Source organism: Sorex araneus, chromosome X, assembly GCF_027595985.1.
Source record: "Sorex araneus isolate mSorAra2 chromosome X, mSorAra2.pri, whole genome shotgun sequence".
NCBI lineage: Eukaryota > Metazoa > Chordata > Mammalia > Eulipotyphla > Soricidae > Sorex > Sorex araneus.
In genome coordinates, this window is record NC_073313.1 from 137,323,260 (window position 1) to 137,345,495 (window position 22,236).

General features: G+C 39.5%; 1 protein-coding gene across 3 annotated transcripts in view; it reads right to left on the reverse strand.

Annotated features, from left to right (window-relative positions):
* Positions 1-22,236, reverse strand: part of UPRT (uracil phosphoribosyltransferase homolog) — an 85,857-nt gene that overhangs the window by 38,512 nt on the left and 25,109 nt on the right. For 2 of the 3 annotated variants that reach the window (XM_055121379.1, XM_055121378.1), the window contains one exon: positions 1,728-2,143. In XM_055121379.1, coding sequence (XP_054977354.1) covers positions 1,728-2,107 — 380 coding nt within the window. In that variant the 5' untranslated portion in view covers positions 2,108-2,143. Of the gene's footprint in view, positions 1-1,727; positions 2,144-2,237; positions 2,269-22,236 lie in introns of those variants that run through there. The other variant, XM_004620917.2, reaches the window with a different exon arrangement.

The window sequence follows — 22,236 nt, forward strand, 5'->3', positions numbered from 1 at the left end:
AATTTTCCAGATACTTTGTAAGGGTTTAATGAAACCTGAACTTCATCTATTCTTGCATTGGGGTCCAAAACTCAAGTTCACTATACATATAAAAATAAGAATCATCATCTTATTTTAGTTGTTTTACATACAGGCTTTATTTTAGCAGTCTTCATAACTACCAAATCTGTGCTTCCTAGTCTTAAATATCTCTATTTCATTTACTAGATTGAATCACTTCAAGCTTTTGATATTGATTAATTAAAATTAAGTAACATAATTTTAAAATATAAGATTTAAAAGAATCTTTAGCTATTGTCTGTCTATTAATTTTGAAGTACAATTGGATTAAAAAATATAAAAGGTCTAATTTCTTCCCTGAAGAAACTTAAAATGTAGTATGTGAGAGAGATGAACAAGTAACTATATAAAATGGAACGTGAATTCTGCATTTGAAAGGTCAGGGAAGAGTTTTGAGGAGGAATGAGTAAAGCTTCATGGCAGAGATACAGTTAGTGCTGAATTTGACCTTGAGGAATAAGGATTTGAATGTGCAGAAGACTAAAGAGAATTTCCTATTAGGGAAGAAGCAGGAATGTTTGAGAATAGTTCCTAGGAAATATGAAGAGTGGCCTGATATAAAATAAGGATCATATACTTTATTATTAGGTAGCCTGGGAGAAACCAAAGAAGGCTGTTGAGTAGGGCAGTTAATTATCAAAGTAGTATATTCAAAAGACTGATTTTGCTGTAGTGTGTGGTGCATGTGGAAGAGGAAATAACTGGAGGCAAGGAAACAAGTTAGAAGCCTATTCCAATAGTTTGAAGAAAAAGTTACTCGAGTTTCACTTAGGGAGTGGCATCCTGACTCCGTGGCCATTTTCAAAGATAAATAATCCACTGAAAAACTCGTTTTGACAGGCAGTAGTTATTCATTTAAAAATATTCTGTAAAGAAAGCCATTATAGTTCACTCTTTGTGAGCTATTTCCCTAGAGGAACCCCATCTACAGCATGAACTTAGACTTCCTCAAAATAACACTTGAGCAAAGTTTTGGCCATATAAGTTTACAAGATTTGGAGAGGCAACCATGGGGCCCTCACTAGAATCTACGCTCGTGGAAGCATTTTCACTTCTGGAAATTTACATGAAAACATTCTGCTAAAACTTGGAAGACTGATTAGCTTCCACGTGGCCGCGTGAAGCGAAACTCCAGGACAAAAGATCCCTGTCAAAGGGACAAATTTGCTACTAGCAAAAAACTCAAGGAGCAGGATGATTGTTGAGCACAATCAAATTCCCTGGTAATGACTTCTACTTCAAGTTCGATGTCAGCTGGCGGGGGGGGGGGTGATTAGAAGAACGGCAGAAACCTGGGGAGTGTCGGGTTTCAGATTAGAAAATTTCCCACTTGGGCAGAGACACCGCCGATGACACGGGCGAATTTATCTTCTTGGGAAAGCTGAGGATTTGTGCTAGCGCGGAAGCCAGAGGAAGCCAGAGGGCAACAGAACAGGCACCCGCCTTTGTGCACAAAGCGATGTTCACCAGAGGGACTAGGGTAGAGGGTGGGGGCTCAGTATCATATGACACCCCCCTCCTTTTTGAAAAAAAAAAAGGGGGCGGAGAGGCTGTCTGAGCTCTTGGCACGGGTTTGCCAAGATCAAGCACACGACACCCCTTAGTTTTTTGAACTTTCTATCCGAAGAGCCCCTCCACCTCCCTTCGCCCTCCTGTGCTCTGCTCACTTGTCCCGGATGATGGTCTGCAGCTCCCGGATCTGATCGTTCATGGGCAGCAGTTTGAGCTGCGTCCCGATCTGCTGCGAGAGTTCACAGTCCCCGAGCAGGGAGTATCTGCCGGCTGCGTCATAACTGCCGCTGTCGCCGTTGCTCTCGGAGTGGAGATTCTTGCCGCCACCGCAGGCCTCGGGGTCCCGCGGGTCCGGAAGGCTGGGATGGGCGTGCCCGGGCAGGAGCGCGGGCTTGGCTACGGGGGCGCTGTGGCCCCCAGCATGGTCGGGGAGCAGGTCGCCAGGTCGCGGCAGCTCGACGCTTGCAGTGGACACCGATTTCACTGGCTGGTTGTGACAGGGCATGGAGTCTGGACACCGTAACTCCGTGGCCATACACCGAGTTCCGGGTTCAACCCGCGCTCCCAACGCCTGCGGAGAAAGCAGAGAGGGGCCAACGCTCACGCGCGCGCTCTCCCAGGCCCCCCGCCTCCTCGGGAACGGCTAACCCCCGCCGCCCTCTCACCCCTAGGCCTCCCCGGTTTCATGTCTCAGCCCCGCCTCCTCCAGTCATACCGGTTTTTCAGACGCTCGATTGGCTTCCCTTCTTGCCACTCGGCCGAGCACTACTCATTAACCCTTTGAGTCACTTCGCCTAGGTGGCTTCCCACCACTAGCCGGACACATGGGGACAGAGGCTAGGGATGCTCTCTCTAGGGAGGGTCTTCTGGGAGCTCCGAGATATTCTGCCTTGAGAAATTTGGGGGAGTGGTAGGAGCAGGAAAAAGCCAGAGATGGGGTGTGAGTAAAGGGGAGAAATACCTAGCAGGCCTCTGAAGATCCTGCCCTCTACTAGGCTGCGCTAAACACTAACAGCTTCTCAAAAGTGCTTGACTACTAAAGCTCTCCGGATCTCTATTGATTGCCCTATATTATACAGTTCCCCTGGGGGGTCCTACTACGCTTCAGATCCACTACCTTGTTCTTTTCTTAAGTTTTGGGAAAACATGGTTTGTTCGCTGAGTGCACAGACTCAGCATAGAGGCCTAAGATAGCAGCGTCCATGGCAGTGATTTTCAGCATCACTGTGTATGTGAACCACTGTAGAGCTTCTTTAAAATACGGATTCTCGTGTCCTTCCTTGAAAAGTCTAATTCATTAGAGCCGAGCTTGGATCTAAGAATCTTTATTTTTAACAAGCAACCCAGCTGCTATGCTTAAAAAAATAATTCCCTTTGAGCATAAGGCTCCCTTTGTGTGGTGTTCATAACCTGGAATTCAGAAACCTGCTAAATCTGAGCACACACACACACAAAGACTGAGCAACAGCTAACCAGCCTCTCCCCTTTTCTGCACTTGACTTATCCCATTTATAGGTGAGATGCGTTAACTACTTGACCGCTAAATGCTCTTCTGATTTTGACATCCTCTAATTCTGTTTTTTCTTTTAAAGAGACAGTACTTAAAATTCCTTGTTGCACACAAGAACAAAACAAAAGCTAAGCAGAGATTCTGAGAAGTATGAGTGATAAATAATAAGAATATTCAGGCCTTATGTGGAGGACGAGACTTCATTTGGCCCTCTAGTTTCTGCTTTTGTTTGTTGATCTTGTATTGGTAATAATAGAATTTCTATCCCTCCTCCCAATTTCTTGGCTTTCTGCCTGAACCTCTAGGTCAGTACATTTTAGCTGCAATTACAGATTTTAAATTCAATCAGATGATAAGAATTGCAATGCAGACAATAACTGTAGTCCCACGCACTTTAGAGAGTGTGTGCATCCTTTCACCCAGCAGAAAATGTTATGTAGAGTCCGTGTTTTCTAAAGTCGGTATTATCCCCGACCTTGGAGGGTGCTTGAACAATCCAGGGGTGTCATTAGCCTCAGGTGCAATTTATCTGTTGGATTAAAGAAGGTATATTTCCTGAGGGGGAAAAGAGGGGATACTGAGGGCTTTTTTTTCTAAAAGGAGACAGTAGATGAAGTAAGTTGGGGGACCTCTCGAAGGCTGAATCTAACTTGATGTGGGCGGGAGCTATTAAATTACTCCTTTGCCCAAGAATTCTCTAGAGGAACACATGGAAATGTAGTATGAATGATTATCAGTAATTAAATACAGTAATGAATTCTAAATGATGTGGTGAGACATCCCAAGACCAAAACTGAACTGTAGTTATTTTTGTCTAGTGTCTCATCAGGCAGTCACCATGTTCTCAGTGCCACAGAATATGAATTAGAAAGTAAAACTGTAAATGTGGCTGGTGTTTTCACTCTTCTAGAAAACACCTATATTAATCAATTGCCACTAGAGAATCTACTTATTTAGTCAGCTTAATTAAGATGCTATTAAAAGCAAAACTTAATGATCATCAATCATAATAACACCGTACATTTATTGATTTATAATTTACAAATAACTTCTATAGAGGCCATAGAGATAGTACAGTGGGAACGGCACTTGCTTTGCATGCAGCTGACCCAGGTTCAATCCAAGCATACCTATGGTACCCCAAGACAGCCAGAAATGATCCTGAGCACACAGCAAAGAGTAAGCCCTGAGCACTACCAGGTGTGCCCCCCTCAAAAATAGCTTTTATACTTTGTCTCTTAAACCTACTCCAAAATTTGAGAATTACCATTCCTCCTTTATCTGTGTAATTCTTCCTAAAGGGACTTGCCCAAGGCCACACATCCAAAAAAGGGAATTAAACCAATAGAGAATCTCCAGACTTTTAATCCAGTCTTCTTTATACACACCCACAAATTCATGAAATCATTTATCTAAATACTGGTTGAGTCCTTAAATATTTGCCAAGACTGTTGTTTGGTGCAAAAACAGATGCAAAAACAGGAGAATTTCATGATCATGGAGAATGGATTTTATTAAATTACAGTTGGGTAACATGGTTACAATATTGTTAATATTTATAGTGTTGATGGACACAATTACAGCAACTCACCACCACCAGTATGCTTAAGACCTTCTACTACTGTCTTTAGGTTACTTCTAGTCCACCTTCTCATTCTCTTTTTTCATTTGTTTGTTTTCTTTTGTCTGGCTTTGTGTTCCCACCAAGAAGTAGAAAACAAAACTAAATTCAATTTTGTCAATCAGTTAATAGGTATCAACAGATTTAGCTTTCTTGTTTCCCATTTCTTGACGAAGGTGCAGAACCAGATAAAACAAAAGCTGGAAAGAACCTCTTGTAACAGTTAAGAGGACTGTAAACTTCATTTTCAGTTTAAAGCTCTAAAATTCTATGTGATTCCTAAAGTTGTAGGAAGTGGCATTTACTGAGAAATTTGTCACATGCATGTACATAACGACTTTACAAAATATTTTTCTTTTTACTTATCATTGGTTTAAAATAGCATAAAATTTCAAGGGCATAACTTCCACAGATCTATTTGTATATAATACTCAGCACAGCCACCACCAAATCTTCAGCATCAATTCAGTACCAGAATGACACCTCTCCCTTTCCTTCTTACCACCTTTCTTCTTCCTTTGAGTAGCCTCTATAGCTTTCAAAGCATGAGAGTTTTGTTGGTTTTGAACAATTTGTGTGCTTCAGTAATTCATATTACCCATATAGTGAAACTTTCTAATAATAAGTGAACTACCTTTCACCTATTATTTACCTTAGTTTAGCATAATCACCTTAGCACCCATTCATTTAATCCCCAAAGTCATGATTTCATCTTTTAAAATGATAGCCTCAGTATATAAATCATAGCTTCTTTATCTTATTATCTGTAAACAGTTGATTGTATGTTTTGTCTATTATAAATAGTACTTCTATGAACATAGAGGTGCAAATATCTGTTGCTACTGTTTTTTATCCCCTGAAGGAATCTGGGGTGCGGGAGAGCAGTCCCTGTGATACTTATTTGTGCTGTCCTGATGAGTCAGTGCTCCAGTATGACAATCCCATGCTCAAATATAGCAGAGCTGGGGGCCAGCAGGGCTACACCTGGCAGTGCTTGGAGGCCCTGCGGTACTGCAGATCAGATTCATGCAAAGCATGCTCCCCTGTCCTTTGAACTATCTACCCAGTCCTACAAATATCTATTTTTGGTGTTTAAGGATTTTTAAAACTCTTTAATTAGGTATAATTCACACACTTCATCATTTTTAATCTACAATTCTAAGAGCTTGACAAATACATAGAGATATAATCATCATCATAATCAATAAATAGAGCATTTCCATCCTTTTTACTTCCAGCTCTGGCAAACACTGATCTGAATTTTTTTTTAATTTTTTATTAGTGAATCACCGTGAAGTACAGTTACAAACTTATGAACTTACATGTTTGCATTTTAGTCATACAGTGATAGTTTACATTCCTCCACCAGTGCCCATTCTCCTTCACCAATGTTCCCAGTATCCCCACCCCCATCCCCACCCCAACCCCCACCACCCCACCCTGCCTCTTCAGCAGGGCATTCCCTTTTCTTCTCTCTCATTTTGGGTGTTGTAGTTTTCAATAGTGGTAATGAGTGGCCATCATTGTTCGGTCTATAGTCTACTTTCGGCACACATCTTTCAACCTGAGTGAGTCCTCCCAACATCCTCTACTTGATGTTCCCTTCTCTATCTTGGCTGCCTTTTGGGCCAGCATGTGAGACACATGCTGGCCCAAATTAGTGATGATGAGCATATTTTGATGTGCCTTTTGGCCATTCGTATTTCTTCCTTGAGAAAGTTTCTGTTCATTTCTTCACCCCATTTTCTGATGGGGCTAGATGTTTTCTTCTTACAGAGTTCAACCAGTGCCTTATATACCCTTGATATCAACCCCTTATCAGATGGGTATTGGGTGGATACCCCTTCCCATTCTGTAGATTGCCTTTGTATTCTGGTCACTGTGTCTTTTGCGGTGCAGAAGGTTCTTAGTTTAATATAGTCCCATTTGTTTATTTCTGTTTCTACTTGATTGCTTAGTTCCGTGTCATCTTTGAAGATACCTTTATCTTCAATATCGTGGAGGATTTTTCCGACCTTGTCTTCAATGTACCTTATGGATTGTGGTCTGATGTTGAGGTCTTTAATCCATTTTGATCTGACTTTTGTGCATGGTGTCAGGTTGAGGTCTAAGCCCATTCTTTTGCATGTGGTTGACCAGTTATGCCAGCACCATTTATTAAAGAGGCTTTCCTTGCACCACTTCACATTTCTTTCTCCCTTATCAAAGATTAGGTGTTCATACAATTGGGGTGGTGTGTATGGATATTCCACCCTATTCCATTGGTCTGTGGCTCTGCTTTTGTTCCAGTACCATGCTGTTTTAATTGTTACTGCTTTGTAGTAGAGTTTAAGGTTGGGGAGGGTAATGCCTCCTATCGTCTTTTTCCCAAGACCAGAGAGGCAAAAAGATATAGTCAAAATGACATCTGCATATGTATGTACATCGCAGCACTGTTTACAATAGCCAAAATCTGGAAAAAACCTGAATGCCCAAGAACAGATGACTGGCTGAAGAAACTTTGGTACATCTACACAATGGCATACTATGCAGCTGTCAGAAAAGATGAAGTCATGAACTTTGCATACAAGTGGATCAACATGGAAAGTATCATGCTAAGTGAAATGAGTCAGAAAGAGAGAGACAGACATAGAAGAATTGCACTCACCTGCGCAATATAAAACAACAGAATGGAGGACTAACACCCAAGAATAACAGAAATAAGTACCAGATTTGCTCCATGGCTTGGAGACCAGTCTCACATGCTGGGGGAAAGGGCAGCTCAGATAGAGAAGGGAATACCAAACAAAAATGTGGTAGGAGGACCCGTGTGGGATAGGAGAGGCGTGCTCGGAGCAGACTATAGACCGAACACATTGGCCACCCAAGACCTCCATTACTAACCACAATGTCCAAAGGGAGAGAGGGAACAGAGGGGAATGCCCTGCCAAAGAGGCGGTGTGGGGAGGGGGTGAGGTGGGAGTAGGTGAGAGGGATGATGGGGTTATCAGCGGAGTACGGGCACTGGTGGAGGGATAGATACTCAAACTGTATATGACTGAAACACAAGCACAAGAATATGTAAACCTGTATCAGTACACCCACGGTGATTCATTAATTAAAAAATAAATGCTTTTATATAAGCTATCTCATTCAACATTGTGAAGTCTATAATAATGTAATGTACACTAAAATTTTAAGAGGCCATAAGTTATACAAATGTTAAGAGTTACAATAAGATTTTGTAAATTATCTGAGGTATTAGGAGTCTAGTGATCAGTTTCCCTGGCTTCTTTCTAACTCAATGTAGCATTCCATTTTCTTCCAAAAGAGTAACCGCTCCATTGCCAGAGAACAAAGATCAAGTTCCAGGGCTGAAGAGATAATAGAATGGACAGAGCTCTTGACTTGCACATGGCTGACCTGGGTTCATTGGCACCCCACATGGTCCTCTGAGCCCCTTCAGGAGTTTTGAGAACCAGGAATAATTCCTGAGCATCTCCAGAGGTGACACAAAACCAAAAGCAAATTAACAATAAAGATCAAGTTCCTTTATTTTGACATGTCTCTGTAAGACAATTCCAGACCTTTTTAAAGATTCTCATAAAGTTATCTTTATTCTCTACTTCACTCTGTTCTTCGTTTTTTATTCCTTCTTGCGTTCTCAAAAATACTCCATAATAAATTTCCCACACACAAATCTCCAACTCAATTTTTAAAGACAACCAAATGTAGGCAGAAAAATATAATTACTAATAACCTCACTATTAAAATCCTATGTGTATAGAACGTCCAGAACCCACTCCAGGTTGCCTTCGCTGGGGCAACTTGGAGGGGGGTGGGTTGAGTACTGGAACAATAGTACAATGAGTAGGGCGTTTGCCTTACATGTGGCTGACTCATGCTCAATTCTGGCATCCCATATGGTCCCTGAAACACAGCCAGGAGTAACTCCTGAGTGTAGAGCCAGGAGTAACCCCCAAGCATTGCATCACTGGGTGTGACCCAAAAAGCAAAAGGAAGGAAAGAATGCAAGAAAGAAAGAGAGAAAGAAAGAAAGAAAGAAAGAAAGAAAGAAAGAAAGAAAGAAAGAAAGAAAGAAAGAAAGAAAGAAAGAAAGAAAGAAAGAAAGAGAGAAAGAGAGAGAGAAAGAGAAAGAAAGAGAGAAAGAAAGAAAGAAAGAAAGAAAGAAAGAAAGAAAGAAAGAAAGAAAGAAAGAAAGAAAGAAAGAAAGAAAGAAAGAGAGAGAGAGAGAAAGAGAAAGAAAGAGAGAAAGAAAGAAAGAAAGAAAGAAAGAAAGAAAGAAAGAAAGAAAGAAAGAAAGAAAGAAAGAAAGAAAGAAAGAAAGAAAGAAAGAAAGAAAGAAGGAAGGAAAGAAAGAAAGAAAGAAGGAAAGAAAGAGAGAAAGAAAGAAAGAAAGAAAGAAAGAAAGAAAGAAAGAAAGAAAGAAAGAAAGAAAGAAAGAAAGAGAGAAAGAAAGAAAGAAAGAAAGAAAGAAAGAAAGAAAGAAAGAGAGAGAGAGAAAGAGAGAGAGAGAGAGAGAAAGAGAGAAAGAAAGAAAGAAAGAAAGAAAGAAAGAAAGAAAGAAAGAAAGAAAGAAAGAAAGAAAGAAAGAAAGAAAGAAAGAAAGAAAGAAAGAAAGAAAGAGAGAGAGAAAGAGAAAGAAAGAGAGAAAGAAAGAAAGAAAGAAAGAAAGAAAGAAAGAAAGAAAGAAAGAAAGAAAGAAAGAAAGAAAGAAAGAAAGAAAGAAAGAAGGAAAGAAAGAGAGAAAGAAAGAAAGAAAGAAAGAAAGAAAGAAAGAAAGAAAGAAAGAAAGAAAGAAAGAAAGAAAGAAAGAAAGAAAGAAAGAAAGACTATCAAACTAGGAGACAAGAATGATTTCACTTTCTCACATTTTTTAATCTATATAGGAATAGGGTCAAGTTTTCCTCCACTTCTTAGGACCCCTGTTTCTTCACTGAATCTGTTAATAGGGATTCATAGTTACCTGCAATATGATAGAATATAATATTCTACTATAGCAAGCTGTGGAAGAATCCTGAGTTGGATAATGAAGTTCTGAGCAAAGTAATAACTATATACAAAATGTTGCTTTGACTCCAGGTCCATAACATTTTTACATTTTTATCCCAAACACCACACCCACTACCCTCATCCATTCCTCCTTAATCCGCTTCCTGGTTTGCAGATACATGTCATATATCCTTTCTTCCTTCCTTCCTTCCTTCCTTCCTTCCTTCCTTCCTTCCTTCCTTCCTTCCTTCCTTCCTTCCTTCCTTCCTTCCTTTCTTCCTTCCTTCCCTCCCTCCTTCCTTCCCTCTCTCCTTTCTTTCTTTTTTATTCTTTTTTTGGTCTTTGAACCATACCCAACAATGCTCAGGACAAATTCCTGGCTCTGCAATCATGGATCACTCCTGGTCGGTTCAGGGATTCTAGGGATCAAGTTGGGTCAGCAGCATTCAAGGCAAATACACTACTCACTGCACTGTTGCTCTGGCCCCAGATGTGTGCCTTGTCACTGTGCTCTCACATGACGGAAAGAGAAATCACTTCTCATATCTCTTCAGATGAAGGCACCCAGCTATTTATGTGGTAATCACCTTCATGATCTAATTATTTCTCAAAGTTTCCATGTCCAAATACCACTGTAAGGATGACTGGAACTTCAACGAATACATTTTGAGAAGACATAGCATTCAACTCATAATAATATCCAAAGTTTATTTTTTACCAACTTATGAGGTAAAAAGGCGCAGAGCCTTTCCTTTTTATGCCTCACAAATATTTAAATATTTTAAATATTTATTGAGGCCAACATTGCGTCAGACACTCTTCTTTGACGTTGTTCAGTAAACAAAAATGGAAATTATCCATATTTTCATGAGGTTAATACAAGGGGACATGCACATATACTAAATGCCTATAAACTGGCACTTAAGCTTCTTTTTATATTTCTCCTTCTCATTTTCTGAAATCATTTTTACCGAAGAAGAGATTGGAAAGGTCAAGCAATAGTGTAGCAGGTAGTGTGCTTTTCTTGCATACAGGTGATCCAGTTTGATCCCCAGCCCCCATATGGTCCCCTGAGCAGTCAGGAGTAATTCCCGGGTGCATATCCAGGAATAAGCCCTGAGCACAGCGGGACGTGGCCTCAAACAAACTACAAAAAGAAGAGATTGGAAATTAATTTCTTGTTAAAAACAGATATAAGAAATAGTTTAAATTGTATTTGAGTTAAATGTATACAGGTAAAGAGATTGATGAAACAGGAGAGATTCCAGAAAAAGATTCTCATATTTACAGACATATAAGCACAAAAGTAATTCAATGATGCAAACGATTTTTCAACCAATGTTTGGGGACAACTTGATATATACATATGAGAAATAAACTTCAATTTCTACCTCATAATATACATAAAAATAAGTTTCAAAATGATCATAGACATAAATAGGAAAGCTAAAATTGCTAATCAACTAGAAGAAATCATGAAAGAACATCTTTGCAATACAAGCATAAGAATTCTTCCTAGGAAACAATAAGTACCAGAAATAAAATAAAAGTGGATAAATTACACTTAACATAACTGAACAATTTCCTTTATCAAAAATCATCATTAAAATTAAAACACTTCCCACAGCCATCACCATTGCAACTTACTCACCAGCACTGCTCTTAGATTAACAGCCTAAACTTCTGAGGAGATGCAAGTGCCGCCACTGAAATTCATGGACATACTGGTATCCCTGGCTGAAAACTCTGAGACACTCTTAGGAGGGGTCAGGCCATGTCCCTGCCCAGCCAAAACCCCAGAAGCCTCACACACACACCACTGTTGCCACAATGCCAAGGGCCTACAGTCTAACTTCACAGTTTCACTCAGAAATTCAGTAAACTCACAAATTCAGTAAGTTCTGCAGATCTTGAAGTTTCTGGACCACATGTCCATATAGTTCCATTAGGAGCATATCAAATTAGATGAGAAGGTAACATAGAAGTTAAGTAAACTCAGCAAACAAAACAATAACACAGAAGAAATGAACAGCTTATAACTCAAAATCTCAACAGCCCCATTGTGAGATATAATGATTTTCACAAATTTTCTTTTACTGAAGTATGTTTGATAACTCCTTTAGCCATTTGGTTGTAACAAGTAATATAATATGCATGCCAGCTAAAGGGGTAGGCTCTGGGGGTGGTTGGGAAAATGGGAACAATGGTAGAGAGAAGGTGACTAAGGTGGTGGGATTGGTGTTGGGACATCAAAAACCTGTAACACCTGAATAACTTTGTAAGCCATGATGTTTAAATAAAGTGAAAAAAAAGAGTAAAACCAAATCAGTTTAGCAAAAGACATGGCAGATCTATACAATGAAAACTTTAAATCCCATACCCATCAGATAAGGGGTTGATATCAATGGTATATAAAGCACTGGTTGAACTCTACAAGAAGAAAACATCCAACCCCATCAAAAAATGGGGAGAAGAAATGAACAGAAACTTTACCAAGGAAGAAATACGAATGGCCAAAAGGCACATGAAAAAGTGCTCTGCATCACTAATCATCAGAGAGATGCAGATCAAAACAACCATGAGATACCACCTCACACCACAGAGACTGGCACACATCCAAAAGAACAAAAGCAACCGCTGTTGGAGAGGATGTGGGGAGAAAGGGACCCTTCTACACTGCTGGTGGGAATGCCGGCTAGTTCAGCCCTTTTGGAAAACAGTATGGACGATTCTCAGAAAACTAGAGGTTGAGCTCCCATTTGACCCAGCAATACCACTGCTGGGAATATATCCCAGAGAATCAAAAAAGTACAATCTAAACAACATCTGCACATGTATGTTCATCGCAGCACTGTTTACAATAGCCAGAATCTGGAAAAAACCCGAATGCCCCAAAACGGATGACTGGTTGAGGAAACTTTGGTACATCTATACAATGGAATACTATGCAGCTGTTAGAAAAAAGGAAGTCAAGAATTTTGTAGTTAAGTGGATGGGCATGAAAAGTTTCATGCTGAGTGAAATGAGTCAGAAAGAGAGAGACAGACATAGAAAGACTGCACTCATCTATGGTATATAGAATATCAGAGTGGGAGACTAATACCCAAGAACCGTAGAAATAAGTACCAGGAGGTTGACCCCATGGCTTCGCGGCTGGCCTCACGTTCCGGGGAAAGGGCAACTCAGAGAAGCGATCACCAACTACATTGTAGTTGAAGGCCATGTGGGGGAAGGGAGTTGCGGGCTGAATGAGGGCTAGAGACTGAGCACAGCGGCCACTCAACACCTTTATTGCAAACCACAACAGCTAATTAGAGAGAGAGAACAGAAGGGAATGCCCTGCCACAGTGGCAGGGTGGGGTGGGGGGGAGATGGGAGTGGGGAGGGTGGGAGGGACGCCGGGTTTACGGGTGGTGGAGAATGGGCACTGGTGAAGGGATGGGTTCCCGAACTTTGTATGAGGGAAGTATAAGCACAAAAGTGTATAAATCTGTAACTGTAAAAAAAATAAAATAAAATAAAATAAAATAAAATAAAAAGTAAAAAAAAAAAAAGAAATGGGGTAAAAGGAGTCATTAGGAAATAAAAATATATCCCATGCTGGGAAGAATCAATATTGTTAAAATGACTCTCATTCATAAGCTATCATATCAAGTCAATGTAATCCCCAATGTAATCTCCAATTCAGACAACATTCTTCAATGGCCTAGAAAGGTAAATAATAAAGTTTGGATGGAACCAGAAGGGATCACGAATAGACAAAGATATACAGAAAAACAAGAAATCAGGAGGTATTTCATTACCTAATTTGGAACTATATTATAAAACTATAGAGATACTTCATTCTCAGCAATGGAAAACAAATTACCAAATGCTTTCTTTTCAGCAGATCGACTTTAGGGGGGAGAAACTCCAAATCAATAATAGTGAATTTTTTGTTTAAATATTGAATGTAATCAAAGTAAAGTGAAAGTAAAGTGAAATTTACCAGTTACACATGCGGGGTGGGGGGCTGGGGAGGTGGGGGGAAGTGGGGAGGTATATCGTGATTCTTGGTGGTGAAATATGTGCACTGGTGAAGGGATGGGTGTTTGAGCATTGTATAACTGAGACTTTAACCTGAAAGCTTTGTAACTTTCCACATGGTGAATCAATAAAAGAATTTTAAAAAAAACTATAGAGATAAAAAAATGTATGGTACTAGAACGAAGGTAGGCTCTCTGAACAGTGGGTCAGAATTGAACAGCCAAAGACAACCCCACACATAAGGACAGTTAATTTTCAATGAAGGAGTCAAGTGCATGAAGTAAAATAAAGATAGCCTCTTCAACAAATGTTTCCGTGAAAACTGCTCAACTACATGTAAGAAGTTATAGCTGGATTCATATATCACCTTACACAAAAGTCCATTCAAAACAGATCAAAGACCTGGATATCTGACCAGAAACTATAAAGAACAGTGACTAAAATGTAGGCAGACTGCTCCAAGATTTAGACCTCAAAGGCATTTTCAATGATCTGATAGCACTGACAAAGGCAACAAAATTAAAAATGAACAAATGGGACTACATCAAATTAAATAATTTCTGCATGGCAAAAGAAACACAGGCTAAGACTAAAATCCAGATAAATAAATGGGGAAAAACTTTTGCATTCAACACATCAGATATATCCAGGATATATAAAATACTCAGAAAAATCAATGAAAAATTTCAAAATCCCTATCAAAAATGGGTAAAGGAAATGAACAGACACTGGTCAGGGGAAAATAGGATGGCTAGTAGGCACAATAAAAAGTGCCCAGCATCACTTATCATTAGGGAAATTAAAATCAAGATGTCAATGAGATACAATCTCACACCAGAGAGAATGGCATATATCAAAAATAGTAGGAACAATCTGTGCTGGCGGGAATGTAGTGATGTTAGGAGGAGAACAGAGAAGAAATTATGGAGGAAAGAACATGAGAAAAGAAAGGAATGCGGGATTAGGGGGTGGGGCTTTGATTTTACCAGTGATATGGGAGAGTGGTACAGCTATACATTTTAAGCACAGCCTCAACAACACTGAGAACATGAGATCTAAACTGTAACCACCAAACTTTGAAATATGCCTGTCAAGATGGTAGGTGGGATGGAAGTGGGGCGTGTGGAATGATGGAGCATGAGAACAATGATGGAGGGAAGTTGATATTGGTGGTGGGACTGGTGTTGAAATATTAACTACCTAAAACTCAACTCTGTAAATAACTCTGTAAATCATTGTTCTTTAATTATAGTTTTAAAAATTTTTTAAGTAACTAGATATAATTACATCTTAGTATTTATTTTGATTTTAGTATTTTGGTGGACTGGAGCAATAGCACAGCGGTTAGGGCTTGCACGTGGCCGACCCAGGTTCAATTCCTCCGTCCCTCTTGGAGAGCCTGGCAAGCTACCGAGAATATCCCGCCCGCACGGCAGAGCCTAGCAAGCTACCCGTGGCGTATTCAATATGCCAAAAACAATAACAAGAAGACTCACAATGGAGACGTTACTGGTTGGTGCCCACTCAAGCAAATCGATGAACAACGGGATGACAGTGCTACAGTGCAATTTATTAAAAAAGAGTAAAACCAACTACAAACTGGAGAAAATACATATGTATATATATGATTGTATATATCCTGGGTTTTAAGACTATAAAGAATTAGAGCTAAATTATTTTAAAACATAAACTATGTATAACAAATATATTTTGTAATGCACAAAGAATACAATCAGAAAAAAAGATGTTCCCAGTTCCAACAAGAAATAATTTACTTTTTGATACACCATCAATTAAATACAGTCCCCAAACCACTGACATTAGATTGAAAACAAGCATAGGTACGTTATAAAATGTGAGGGAAAGAAAATTGCTGAATACATTAAGACTCCCAAAATTACATTTTTCTTACCTCATATGTGTATTATGTTTGAGGTTCTGGAAATGCCAATAGTCATAGACCAAAAATTGTCTAATAACAGCCTGCTTCCTCTTGCCAAAGAATTAGGAAGAGAGGCATTCAACAAGACAAACTTTGGGTTTTTTTCAGAGGTGGATGGTTCAAGCAACACCCGGATATGCTCAGGGCTTCTGCTTCTACACTCAGGGATCACTCCTGGTCAGGCTTGCAGGGGGTTGAGAGGGAACCATATGCAGTGCTGAGCGTAAAACTCACATGGGTTGTGTGCAAGGTAAGGGTCCTACCCATTGTACTATCTCTTGAGCCCCCAAAAGACAAACTTCAAGAAAGTGATTTATCTAATACAGGCAAACACTGTAAAAAATATAGGCTTAGTGGGAAAAATATGAGCATTGTCAGTGAGGATGTGGAAAAACAACTATTATCCACAGTAGGTGGGAATGTTGTCTGCTTCAACAACTGTAGAAAGCAGTATGGAGAATTTCCAGTAAACTTAGAATTGAGCTACCATATGACTCTGAAATTCCATTTGAGGACATCCACCACGAGGGCAGAAAAAAAATATTCAAAAGGACATATGTACACCACTATTCATTGCTGCACTTAGTACAACAGGTAAGATATGAAATCAACCTAGGTGTCCAACGATAGATGAATGGATTATGAAGATGCAAAATATATACACAATAAAATGATCTACAGATTTTAGGAATGATGAAATCAGGCGATTTGCTGAAACCTGGATGGAGCTGGGAGGTATGTTGAGTGAAGTAAACCAGAAGAAAAATGGACAAACAGGATGATTTCACTTACTGTGATATATAAAATCACTGGATAAGGAAATGTCATGTAGCAAAGGGGGGTTCCTAGATCACCCTTGACCCCAACGTATAAAGAAGAGAAGGACAGAGAAGGAAAGAAATTGAGGGAGGAGGAAGAAGATGAGAAAGGAAAGTAACAGGGGAACAGAGGTCAGGGACCTTGGGTATATTGGGTATAAAGGTAGTGTTGGGGAATGGTATAGCTACATATACAAACCACAGACTCGACACACTGAAATCATGAGATAAAAACCTCCAACTGTCAAACTTTAAAGATTTTTCCAGGAATATTACTCCATAGTTGGAGGCCTGCCTCATGAGCTGGGGGAGAAGGCAGTTGGAATAGAGAAGGGATCACTAAGTGAATGATGGTTGGAGGGGTCATTTTGGATGGGAGATGTGTGCTGAAATTAGGTAAAGGACCAAACATTACAGCCTCTCAGTATCTATATTATAAACCATAATGCCTAAAAGTAGAGAGAGAGTATGGGGGAAATTTTCTGCCATAGAGGGAAAGTTGGGATGGAGGGGGGATACTGGGGACATTTGTACTGGAAAATATGCACTGTTGGAGGGATGGGTATTTGATCATTATATGACTGAAACTCAAATATGAAAGCTTTATAACTGCATGTCACAGTGATTCAATCAAAAACATCATCCTATTAAGGTGGCAAGTTGTGTGGGTGGGAGAGGAAACATGGAAACACTCATTGACGGAAGTTAACAAGGTGGTGGGATTTGTGCCCGAACATTATATGCCTAAAACTAAGCTATCAATAACTTTGTAAATCATAGTTCTTTAATAAATTAAAAATTACAACAAATGCTTCTTAGATCAGACTGGAATCTATAAAATACATTGAGGAAAATAGAGGCATAATGCTCCAAGACCTAGACCTCAAAGAAGTCTTCAATGATACAATGCTATTGGCAAAAGCTATAGAATCAAAACTAAACAAATGGGATTATGTCAAACTAAAAAAATTCTACATGACAAAGAGAAACACAGGCTAAAACTAAAATGACAGCTGAGTGGGAGAAAGTGTTTTCACTGAACACATTAGTTGGTATCCAGGATATATAAAGTACTCACAAAGATAAACAATGAAAAAATTCTAAAAGACCCATCCAAAACTGGGGAGAGGAAATAAACAGTCACTTTTCTGAGGAAGACCAACAGATGGCCAATGGGCATATGTAAAAACATTCATCGTCTCTTATTATTAGGGAAATCCAAATCAAGGCAACAATGAGATAGAATTTCACACTAAAGAGAATGGCACATATCAAAAATACTGGGAACAATCTCCTTGGGTGGTGATGTGGTGAAAAAGGAACCTCATCCACTGTTGGTGAGATTGTTGTCTGGTCCAACACCAATGGAAAATAGTATGGAGGGAACTCAGTAAACTGAGAATTGAACTGCCATACTACCCAGCGTTTCCACATTTGGGTATCTGTTATCAGGACAGAAAACTGTACTTTCAAAAGGACATGTGCACATCATTATTCATTCAGCACTCAGTATAGCAGCTAAGATCCAGAATCAACCTAGATGTCCAACAACAGATATCATGAAGATGCGTTATATATACACACAATGAAAAACCACATAGTTGTAAAGAATGATGAAATCATGTGATTCGCAGCAACATGGATGGAAGTGGAAGGAATCATGTTAAATGAAGTAAGCCAGAAAAAGGATAAACACAGAATGATATCACTTATTAGTGGTATTTGGGATAATTGGACAAAGGAATGCAATGTTTTAAATAGAGGATGCCCAGATCAACCTTGCCCCTGCAAAACATAGGGTGGAGAAAGAAAGAGTGGAGGGGAGAGCAAAAAGAGACAGATCAGAAGCAACAGGGGGCAGACCAGGAAACCCATGTACAAAGGTGGTATTAAGTAATGATAAAGCAAAACCCAAAACACAGTGTTGACAACACTGAAATCAAGAGACCAAACCTTTAACTGAATGTAGAAAGGTGCCTGTCGAAAGGGCAGGCTGGAGGGGGTGGGATATGTGAGGGAACCTGGGAACATTGGTGGAAGGAAACTGACACTAGTGGTAAGATTGGTTCGCAATATTGCATGCTTAAAACTCAATTATGAATGACTTTGTAAATCACAGTGCTTTAATAAAAATTTTAAAAGGCTCAGTGAAGAGTTCAACCTTACCAAAATCAGTCACTCTTCACCTACAGTCATGACGTTATAAGGTTATGTGTTCAATATTTTAAAAAATCGATTAATGTGATAATTTTAACAGAAGCAGAGACATTAACAATATCAATGTCTGTGTTTGTAAAAACCTCAATAAAGTGCCCAAAGAAGTAACTTAGTTAAAGATAATAAAGACCACATATCATATACACAGAGCTAACATCTTATCAATGATTAAAAAAAGAACACCTTCCCTAAGATCAGGCACAAGACAAGGTTTGTCCACTCTCAGTACTGTTATTAAACATAATGTTGGAAGTCCTAGTAATGGTAATTAGTCAGGAATGATACAGTTAAAGGATTCAAACTAGAAAAGAAAGTCTACTATCACTATTTACAGACAACATGATACTACACAGAAAAAAATTCTAAAGACTCTGTTACAGAAGATCTGACTAACTTTGGGCTCTTGTAGACAGCATGCAAGATTAGCACACTGACCACCAGATTTCTTCAGTGTTACAACTTTTTATTTTAATGCTCACATAGGTTTATCTCTGTGGGATGACTCTGATGTTATCTTTAGCATCAACAATAATAGCAGATTCTGTATGAAACAGTAACCCTAGTCTATAACCACAATTTTTTCCACATCTTCTCTTCTACTTTCTCTTTCTTTTCCTACCCCCTTCCCTTCATCTCTCCTGTCTATATATAGTGACATGTGTTTATATATTACATATATTTATAATATATAACATCCCTGTCCCTTAGTTGTTTCTAATTTTTGATTGGTTCTACTCGGTGTAAGTGAGGGTCATTCAATTGGGAATACCAATCAGATCACATACGTAAATGAGAGTTTGTGAGATGATTGTGGGATAACTAATTGTATCATATGTACTCTTATAAGGGATTACAAAATACCAATCAGAGATCTTGGTTACCTGGCCCCTCACTCATCATTTTTTCCATAACTAAACTGAAAACAATCTACAAAAAATAACCCTATACAGTAACATGGCAGGCCACAGAATTAATGCACAGAAATTGATTTTATTTTCATGCAAACAAAAATATATTAGAGAAACAAACATTTACAATTGTGTCAAAGAATAAAGCACCTAGGAATAAACTTAACAAAGTGGATGTAAGATTTACTTACTGAATCATAAATCACTGTTAAAAATGATAGTGTGAGTCACAAGGAAATGGAAATATTCCTTGTTCATGAAGTGGAACTCTATTAGTTCACAGACTAATGGCATGTAATTTGCAGCCCCAAAGTATAACCTCATCTGTATGGATATTTAACTTATAACAAAGGACTCATGTGCAAAAACTGGCTAACCACATGCAAAAAAGTGAAACTGGACCCCTATCTTACACTATACACACAACTTAATTCAAAATTGATTAAAGACATTGATATTAAACAAGAATCCATCAGATACATCAAGGAAAATATAGGTAGACTTGCCACGATACTGATTTTAGAGGTGTCGTCAACTATTTAACCCAATGGCAAGGAAAATAAGAGCAAAAATAAAACTACCAATAACAATAACTGGGAGTGCAAAGAAATAGTATCTTTCATGTAGCTGCAACCATAACAATGGTTCAAATCTCAGCATTTTATATTGTCCCTCTAGCATGGCCAGGTGTGGCCTCTGATCACAAAGCCAAGAGTAGCAACAGAGCACACAGAAATAGGAGTGATCCTTGAGCACAGAGAGAAGTGATCCCTGAGAATCAATGGGTGTGACCTAATAAACAAACAAGAATAATAACAAATGGGAATACATCAAACTAAAAAGTATGTGTACTGTGAAAGAAACTATGGCTAAAACGAAAAGATATCCTACAGCTTGTCGTGCGTAGGTAGGCGGGAACTTGAGACTGAGATCTCCAGGCCCGCTTGGATCAGGACTGGCCCTCCTTTCCCCAGGCCCCTGGTTTTCCAGTAGCTTGGCAGTCACACCCACAAACTGCCCCCGGCACCATGTAATCTCATCAACAGCCAATACCCAGAGACTATAAACTAAAGTTCCCAAAGAGAGTACCGCAAAATGTCCTGACCTTGCACCAGGCTGTCTTCATGGGGGCACCTCAGAGAGGGGCAGGTTGAGTCTCGCTCCCCGCCCCAAACAGAACCCCGGCAGCCAAAAACCCTCCAGAATCCAACTGCTGCCATGTGCAAGGCCACTCTCCACATGCTTGGATGACCTCTACCAAGACAGAATGAACCTCACTGGAGAGTGGACTGGCAGGAAAACCCAGGTATTCAGGAACTCGTGACTGAGATCTTCAAGCCCACTCAGATCGAGACTGGGCCTCCTCCCCTCAGGTCCCCAGTTTTCCAGTAGCTTGACATTCACATCCATGAACTGCCCCAGGCACCATGTAATCTCATCAACAGTGAAGAACCAGAGACTATAAACTAAAGCTCCTGGGAGAGAACGACACAGAACTTCCTGGACATTATGTTCTATCAATAACAAGCAATACAAAACAAATCGTCTAGCATTGCCTTTTCAGTAGATTTAAGTGGTGGTGAGACTGGTGTCGAAATATCAAATGTAACCAAAGTAGAGAAAGCGTATAAGGGAAATTGTCTGCCACATAGGTAGGGGAAGGGTTGGAATGGGTGTGGTTGGGGGAATACTGAGAATTTTGGTAGTGGAAAATGTGCATTGGTGAAGGGATGGGTGTTTGATGATTGTATGACCGAAGCTCAAACATGAAAGCTTGTATCTGTATCTCACGGTGAATCAAAAAAAAGGGGGTGTGTGAGAAATAATAATAAATAATAAAATAAAATTAACATTCTGAATAAAAAAGAAAAAGTAATGTAGAGTTCATGCCCAATTCAATCAGCTGAGTCATGGCTGAATAAATAGCAGTACTCCTACATTAATAAAAAAAAAACTAGGGAAAAGCTGAACAGACACTTCCTCAAAGAAAACATTAGAAGAAGGGCCAAGATGAATGAAGATCAAAAGCAAGCTCCCACAGAAAAATGTACATTGAAAGAGAAATTTGCTATAGATATTAATTTGGGTGCCTGAAGAGAATTTTACTAGTCTTGAAACTCATCTGGGAACAGAGATTTGCTAAAAGAGGGTGCTAAAAGGGGCACAAAAGAAAAATGAGTTCAGGCAGTGTGAAGAGTAGGGACTAGTAGAATGACAAGTGAGAGTGATAAATTTATTTATTTATTTATTTATTTATTTATTTATTTATCATGATATAATACAGCCTTGTAGTGAGGAGTCAGGAAGGCGAGGGGTGCAGCCAACTAGAAGTGTCTTGCGGGTCATTGTCTCTGGCAGTGTGTCTTGGAGAAGGCACAGCGAGGCATCCTGCTGCACTATTCTAAGAGAAGTGAGTGCTCCCAACCCCCACGCCACATATTTAGTTCATAAGAGTATGTGAGTCTAGGGTTTGGAAATAGTGTGCATATGTTCCTATGCTCTCAAAACTGTGCTCTCATCCTGCCCAGGCTGAGGGATTCCCTGGTGAGCAGTCCAAACTGCTGCACAACCCCGAACATTCATTGAATTTGAGTACAGAACCATATGTGTTATCCAGCCCTGCCCAGCTC